The 8,542-nt window shown below is 36.5% G+C and overlaps 1 protein-coding gene across 1 annotated transcript; it reads right to left on the reverse strand.

The window, feature by feature from the left end:
- Window positions 1-1,112: 1,112 nt before the first annotated feature.
- LOC147389242 (stromal 70 kDa heat shock-related protein, chloroplastic) lies at window positions 1,113-7,346 on the reverse strand. The gene is made up of 8 exons (XM_086417705.1): window positions 6,661-7,346; window positions 5,582-5,834; window positions 4,526-4,605; window positions 4,269-4,411; window positions 4,086-4,184; window positions 3,755-3,944; window positions 2,756-3,154; window positions 1,113-1,818 (listed from the first exon to the last, which is right to left on the reverse strand). Exons 1-8 carry the CDS (start codon window positions 7,216-7,218, stop codon window positions 1,408-1,410), a joined length of 2,133 nt encoding a protein of 710 aa, XP_086273831.1. The 5' UTR covers window positions 7,219-7,346; the 3' UTR covers window positions 1,113-1,407.
- Window positions 7,347-8,542: the final 1,196 nt, after the last annotated feature.

An 8,542-nucleotide genomic window follows, 5' to 3' on the forward strand; every position in this document is an offset into this window, starting at 1 on the left:
CGTCTTCTTTTGAAGAGGAAGACTCACTGCCCCCGCCTTACTAAGCCTCTAACCGTTGAGTCACTTCCAGGTTTTCTTTGGTTAGAGTGTCCATCTTCTGTTGCATCTCCCCACACAATTTTCTCATCCCCTCCATCTGAGCCGCCAATTATTCATCTATGTTTGGTGCAGGAAAGACGGGAGGTGGTTGAAGTTGGTTGGTACCAGATCAAGCAAGTCTCTCCATCTAATTAATCTCAATCTCACAAGGAAGTAAAGACGAAAAAGAAGCTTCAAAAACAACGTATGATTTCCACGGACGATGCCAAAGATATAAAGGTGATTTCGTGTTACCGCTTACAACTTAACTCCTCAAATTCGCCCCACGTTCCTTGCTCCCTCCAATCAGTGGTGATACTGATGTGGTACCTGTCAAAAAATCTCTAATGATAAAATTAGCTCTCTAAATTATCAGTAATGGACTCTCACTTTTCGAACCCCTTCCCTCTCAATGTCCTCTTCTATTTGTAATTCTCTTCCGAGAAATATCTTCGAATCAAGAATCTCTTAGAAGGATTCTTTACCTTTAGAAGAGGATACTGAGAAAGGAAAGATTCTCTTGAACTATCCACTCCCCTGATTTCTAAGATCTACCTTGAAATCAAGGAATCTGGGTTGATTAGGAGACAATCAAAAAATCTACCCTGCTCGATTTATATTTTGAGCAGAACTAACATTCGAGTTTCTTAATGTCAGTTCTGCCCTTCTAACAAGCTGGGTGTCCTAAGTATCACTTAGAAAAATATCATTTTAACTATAATCTCATTCTAGTCTAACTTCTGCACACGTGTAAGATTCAAATATCTTATTGATTTAACCCTCTACATTTTCCACGTGCAATCAAACATAGCCGAAGGTGTTGAGGATATTTTCTTAGAAAGTTGAGGGGTATTTTCTTTGAAATTTTCGTTGTAAGATGGGAAGATAAAGTACGTAAGTTAGTGTGTAATTGGTCTCGGATGCAGTTGGCCTAAGCCGCCCAACTTGTAATTTTTGGTCGGTCACCTCACCAAACCATTTTCACTTTTTTAATAAAATTTTGCTGATAAAGAAAAAAATAATTAAAGCGAGGATCTGAAACTAGCCCTTTATATCATCTGTTCCTGTCCAATACAAGCTTTATATCAATCTAACATCCCCCAATAAAAGTGTGAATCTTAAACAAGTGCTACGATGGTGGACGCTGTAGTAGTAAAATCATCTCACTGACAGTCCTCGAGATCTACACATCTCAAAGTGTCATCCAACAATCCAAATCAGACTTGAAAATATTTTCAGAAATGACAAACCCTAAAACAATCACATCATCTAGATATAGTTGGAAGACAAAATTTGATTGAATAATAATGCAAATGATGACATCCATCTCTATTTCTCATTGCTATCGCTGAAGTCTGCATCAATGACATCTCCATCTGGTGCCTTGCCATCGGCTTGTGAAGGCCCAGCAGCATCACCGCCAGGTGCAGGACCGCCTGCGGGGCCAGCTGAGCCTGGCTGGTTGTAGAGGGACTGACCAAGCTGCATCACCTCCTGGTTGAGTGCGGCCATTGCATCCTTCATTGCTTGAGTTGATCCACCAGAGATGGTTTCCTTAAGCTCTCCAAGTTTCGACTCTACCTTCTCCTTAACGGAGGCTGGGACCTTATCTCCCAACTCCTTTAACTGCTTCTCGGTCTGGTAAACAACGGATTCTGCTTGGTTCTTCGTGTCTATTGCATCCCTCTTCTCCTTGTCCTCCTTTGCAAATCTCTCAGCTTCCTGCACCATCCTCTCCACCTGCACCGATTCTCAAATTAATTCCAGCTATTAATAACACGATTGAATGGGAGTGTGATGTTGTACAGTCAAGCCACTATTCTCTACATAGGTCAAGTTTTTTTTTTTTTTTCTCGCTTTTTTCATAGATAAATTGAAAGTAAAAGCTACAACAGGAAAAAGGGGGGCCGAGATGACCAAAACCTTGAAACAAAAAAAAACAGGAAAGCAAACACTAAGGCCCAGTTAAACTCCAAACAATGTCCCCCACCAGATTAGAAAATCCTCAAAAAACACTCGTTTGAACTCCTTGAAGTTCTTACTTATTACTCCGACCAACAAGATAAATCTAAAATGAACAAATTCTAAGTTCAAAAGCGAACAAATTCAACCCAGGTTTCATATGAGAATTTAAATCTTGAGTCAAGTTGTAACCAGGGCTGTCAATGGATCGGATCAGACCCAAAACCCAATCCAATTAAGTCAGGTCTGGATCAATGATTTAGATTCCAATAAGGCTCCAATCTGATATCTTATTGGATCGGATCAGGATTGACCATGTCCTGATCCAATAAAATGTTAGAAATTATATACTCATTTAAATATATGAAGTTCATTTAGATTTTGTACATCAAAACCGGGTTTGATCCAATCCGGACCCAATCCGATTATTATTGGATAAATTTAATAAAACCCAGTCCATTAAAAGCCTGATCCGATACTTATCGGATTAGTTCTGGATCCAATCCTCTTATTGGATGGTATCGAATCAACTCCTATCTGATCCAAACCCGATCCATTAACAATCCTAGCTGTAACTCAACCTAATATATCATAACGTGCAGGTAACCTTACTTTCCAACCCCAGATCCAAAGAAACCAAGGCACATATTTCAAGTACTGGCTCGAGTGAACAAGCGTAATATGACAAGTTAAGGATCATTGTTTAGAAATATACCTCATCACCAGGTAGCGTGCTAGCACCAGTAATAGTGATGTCCTGCTTCTTTCCTGTACCCTTGTCAACAGCCGTGACCGAAAGAATACCATTGGCATCAATGTCAAACTTAACTTCAATCTGTGGGACACCACGCGGTGCTGGTGGTATACCATCAAGACGGAAGCTTCCGATAGATTTGTTATCCCTCACAAACTCTCTCTCGCCCTGAAGGACATTAATCTCAACACTAGTCTGCCCATCTGCGGCTGTCGAGAAAACCTCTGATTTGGAGGTAGGTAATGTCGTGTTCCTTGTAATAATCTTCGTCATTACACCTCCCAAAGTTTCCAAACCGAGGGACAAAGGCGTCACGTCCAGGAGCACAATATCGCTGACATCCCCAGACAACACACCAGCCTGGAAATTGAAGTTCAGGGAAACAGAGGTCACATACAGTTCCACGCATTTCATTGATAATTATTTGAGAACTTCAGAACATGGTTTCAAAATTCGGTTTGATGTCTCGTGAACGAGACCGAGTTGTCTCAGACGAATCAGCTCGTCTCACAGACTAGATAAGCCATTTAACTCGGTTTACAATTATTCGTTATTAAATATTTATATGAAAATAATTACAATTTTTTCAGAAAATAAGGTAGATTAGAATATGTTTATTAATAAAATCATATTTAATTTAGAGAATAAATATTTAAATTTCAAAAAAATAATATATGTTAATAAAAAGGTGCAAAATTCCAGTTGCCTCGGATGAGTTTTACAGACTAAGACGAGAATTTCAAAATCCTGTCCGAGTCATCTCGTTTGTGTCGCTGGATTTTGCACATGTGAAACACCATGTCTATCCGTCTCGTGCATGGACGATACCAAGACAACTCAGGCAAGTCATCTCAGTATCTAACGAGATTTAAAACCATGCTTCAGAGACGTAGGTCTCCATCTTAATGAATACGAAGTCAGAAGAACATGGATGGCAGAAAGAATAGGGATAGAACTGACCTGAACTGCAGCCCCAAGAGCAACAACTTCGTCGGGATTGACAGTGACATTGGGTTCTTTGCCAGTCAGTTTCTTTACTAGTTCCTGAACAGCTGGGATACGTGTTGATCCGCCAACAAGGATCACCTCATCCAAGTCCTTGAACGCAAGCTTTGCATCTCTTAAGGAATTTTCCACTGGGGTTCGAAGTCTACAAATAAAAACCCCAAAAATAAAGTTGCAGCAATCCCAGATTCACCAGTAGAACATCATCGGAAAAAACAAAAATTGAAATCATGTGGTTATCAAACCCAACACAATAACCATATTTATAGATAGAAAACTTACACACCTGTCAAGAAGATCTGAACACAACTCCTCAAACTTGGCCCTTGTAATGGTGGTTTCAATGTGTTTGGGGCCATCCGCAGTTGCAGTGATGAAAGGTAAACTGGGAAACAGAAAAGTTCCTCCCGGTAAAACATCATGCATGAGAGAAATTAATCAACATGAACCATTAAAACAATCAACACACCTTATATTTGTCTGAGTTAAAGATGATAACTCCATCTTGGCTTTCTCAGCTGTCTCGGTGAGACGCTGAAGAGCTTGTTTGTCCTTCAAAAGATCAATGCCTTCATCTCTCTTGAAGGCCGAAGCAAGCCAATCGACAACTCTCTGTTTGAGTTGTAAATGCATAAATGCTATTCAATAACTAATCGATAATACACAATATCAAGTAATATTTTACAATTGTTGGTTGTAAATAGGATCAAAGAAAATTATCCCAACCTTGTCAAAATCATCACCACCCAAATGTGTATCTCCAGATGTTGACAGCACCTCAAACACTCCATCACCAACTTCAAGTACTGCAATACAGGCAAGCAAGTGTTGCAAAAAACAAGAAATACAAAGTTGGTCACAGATTGCACATTTGTTTCATTAAAGTACTTAATCCAGGATAGGCCAAGTGTGTATACTAGAAACATAAGAACCACATAAGAATATACCAACCAATATGTGTATGCTTGAAAGATAGTTAATCACACTAAAGCTTCATAGTGAATTTTTTTTTATCAATAAAGCTCATAGGAATATTACAAATAGGCTTACACTACATCTATTAAAAAAATAGGCTTACACCTAGCAATAATTTCATAGAAATAACATGCAATATAAGATAAATAAAACAACCATAGTGCATTACATGAATTCCATTAATAACACCATCATTATTACCAATAAAAAAAAAATTGAAATTGCCTGATTTATATGAACATTAGAAGATTCTTCTTCTTCACAAAAGATAAAGATTTATAAATAGAAAGAAAAGGAGGTCGAGAAACCTACCTACAAGGGAGAAACAAACAGAGGGAAAAAAAAAAGGAAATGCAAAAGCATAGTTCACAAAAGGTAACAGCCCTATAAATCCTCACTACATATGAGATCCAACCTAGACAAAAAGTACTTTAAAAAAAAAATCTTTAAATTCCTAAAGAAACAAACTAACAAAAAAACACTGGTTCTGCTCACTGTGATTGCAACCAGTTTAAAGATGCTTTCCATCAGACCATTAGGATAGTAAGAGGTGGATTTCAGTTGTGAGAAATCCAACAAATGGCCTAACATTTATATAGTCTAAAATCTAAAGAGATGACAAAGTGCACAACGTGTACAGCATCCACGTCCTAAAACAGCACAAAGGTCATGATACAAGAGTGTGCTATGCAACATAAAACCACAACATGGAAGAAAAATACTGGTTGAAAAGGAAAACATCCAATGGAAAACCACTAAATTAGATAATATAAATAGGGAAAAGGAGCGTTTGGATAGTATTCAAACCTGAAACATCAAATGTGCCACCTCCAAGGTCAAACACTAGAATAGTTTCATTATTCTTCTTTTCAAACCCATATGCCAATGATGCAGCAGTTGGTTCGTTGATGATGCGGAGAACATCCAATCCAGCAATTCGACCAGCATCTTTTGTTGCTGTCCTTTGGGAATCATTGAAGTATGCAGGCACAGTAACAACAGCTTTAGTTACTTTATCATTCAAGAACTTCGATGCATCATCTACAAGCTTTCTCAAGACCTGAATGCAGTAAGAAAAAAGACAATGGCTATAAGCTAAAGGCAAATCAAAAACCTCAATAATTGAAGTAGGAGAAGTACTGCCACAGGTCATTAGAATATATACTTGGTAACAAGGGACACCAATGTATGAAATAAAGGTCTCTGTTAGTTTGGCTCAACAAGAGATATCTTTGAAACATTTTGCGGGAAAAATCTGTCCAAATATAATCAAATCACAAAGAAAATTCTCTTTCCAAGAAATAACTTCAATACCCTACCCAGTTTTAGCTGATCCGTTTCTGAATATTCTGTTGGTTCTCCAAATAGTCACAAAATTCTCCGAATTTTTTTCAAAAATTTGTAAGATTCACGAAATGAGAGACCGGAAAAGTAAACGGGTGAATTGAGGATTTATTTATTAATTCTCGGTTATGGTAACATATTTATCCTTCAACCTCAAAATGTTATCTTCCTCAACCTTCTAATATCAAGAACAAGATAGGATTTTTAAGAAGGTCAAATATGATGGGTTTTGAAGATGATGTTTAATCCCCAAAAAAAAAAAATTATGAACCTTTTCCGACTAATCCAAACTGAAACCCCACCAAATAATTTCCGAACCCGAATTTGTTTACCATTGTTCACCAAGAAACCTTTTAAAAGTAGGAAAATTTACTCTGGACCAGGAAAAAAAAAGGGTAATTGCAATATGAAATAAAAGACCCATTTACACTACACACCAAAAAAATAAAATATCCCAGTTCCCAAAACATGAAATAAATAAGAACAATATAACCCAAAGCAAATATTTTCTTATAGGAGAAAACCCAACAAGAAATACAAACCTGAGCAGAAATCTCCTCAGCTGCAAACTGTTTCCCAATAGCAGGGCACTCAAGTTTAACGTTCCCATTCTCATCTCTCACCACTCGATACGAAACCTGCTTCGACTCCTCGTCAACCTCAGACATCTTCCTCCCAATAAACCTCTTCACAGAGAAGAAAGTATTCTCGGGATTCACAACAGCTTGCCTCTTGGCAATCTGCCCAACAAGTCGATCACCGTTCTTCGTATATGCAACAACCGATGGAGTTGTTCGTTGTCCCTCAACATTGGTGACGATTGTTGGTTTTCCTCCCTCCATTGCTGCAACAGCTGAGTTCGTCGTCCCGAGATCGATTCCAACAACCTTCTCGCTTACGACCTTCACAGGGCCAACACCAACTGATAAATCCCTCTTTGAATTTCTTTTCGTTTTCAAGAACGAAGATCTGAGGGAAAGTCCACCATTGTTCAATCTCTGCCCGAAGAACACAGTTCTTGAAGAATTTCGGTTTCCGTGACTCGATTTCTTCCAAGTAGAAGTAGAAGGGAAGGAAATCTGTGCTGCAGACATCGCCATTAAGATTTCAGGATAGGGTTTTGGAGATTCAAACACAGAGAAAGAGTGAGAAACCCTAACCCTAGACGAAGAATGAGGAGAAGAACAAAGGCGGAAGAATCGAAGAAGATAAGAGAAGATGGTAGAGAAGTCTCGAGAGAAAGGGTTTTATTTTGTTGTGTTGCGGATTTGTGGGAGTTTGGTTTAATTGACCAAAATGCCATCATTGACAAAGGGTAAATAGTTTGGACGTTTAGAATAGTTGAAGGGTATTGTAGTCCAATAAGATGAAAAAAATTCCTGACCTTATAAAATGGAGTTGAGTATTGCAGTACTTTATTGGTGTGGGTAGGTGGTAATGTGGCATGTGCATCTACTACACACAAAATAAAAATAAAAATAAAAAAAATTAATAATTAATTTTAAAATATTTAAAAAATAATAATCTTATTTTAAAGAACTTCTATTGGCACCCCAAATTTTTTACTTATTACATCTATATTGAATTTATAAAAACAAAAATTAATAAGGTGAGATATCACTCTCCCTTTAGGAAAAAAAACATTCGGTTTGAAGTGTAGCTGAGATTAACATCAAGAGGTTGGAGTAGGCGATCATAGTTGATGTCAACTTGTTCTTTTTATGAGTTATTGTTGATAGTATTTATTCATCGCTTTTTTATCTTATGCCAAATAAAATTTTGATGTAAAAATGTCAACTCCTATTTTAAATTATGTATATTAATTTTCAGTTGGATTGCGATAAATAATAAGTAACAATTATGATGCAATTAGAATTTCTCTAATTTTTTAATATTAAAGTTAGGCATGGACTTCCTTTTTTGCGTTAAGAGGGTAAAAACGTAAAAAATAAAATTAGAAGCATATTATTGAAAAATTTTAAGAAAGGGACAACATATGGAAAACAATAGAATAAGTAAATGGTTAAAAGAAAAAATATAGAAAAATTATAGGAGATAAAATGTAACGATAATATAATAGATCCCACAAAATTGTAGTTTGATGGAAAGGTTAAAGGGCAAAAATGAAGAAAAAAAAATTTGAAAAATATTATTAAAGAATTTTGAGGTTAAAGGAATAAAAGATGAAAAATAATAAAATAGGTTAAAAAGGATAAAAGATATAATATGAAAGTAAGAAATGAAGAGTAGATATAATAAAATTAGAGAGAATGACATAAAAACAAAAAAAGTATAGTGTATGCTGATGAAACATTTGTCTAACCACAAAATGTAGTTGATGAGACATTTATCCCAACTAAAAAAAATATAAAATTATAGCAACTCAATTGTATTTTATTATATAAATATTTTATAATTTAAAAA

Source organism: Akebia trifoliata, chromosome 12 (assembly GCF_017979445.1).
Source record: "Akebia trifoliata isolate Shusen 1 chromosome 12, ASM1797944v1, whole genome shotgun sequence".
Lineage (NCBI taxonomy): Eukaryota > Viridiplantae > Streptophyta > Magnoliopsida > Ranunculales > Lardizabalaceae > Akebia > Akebia trifoliata.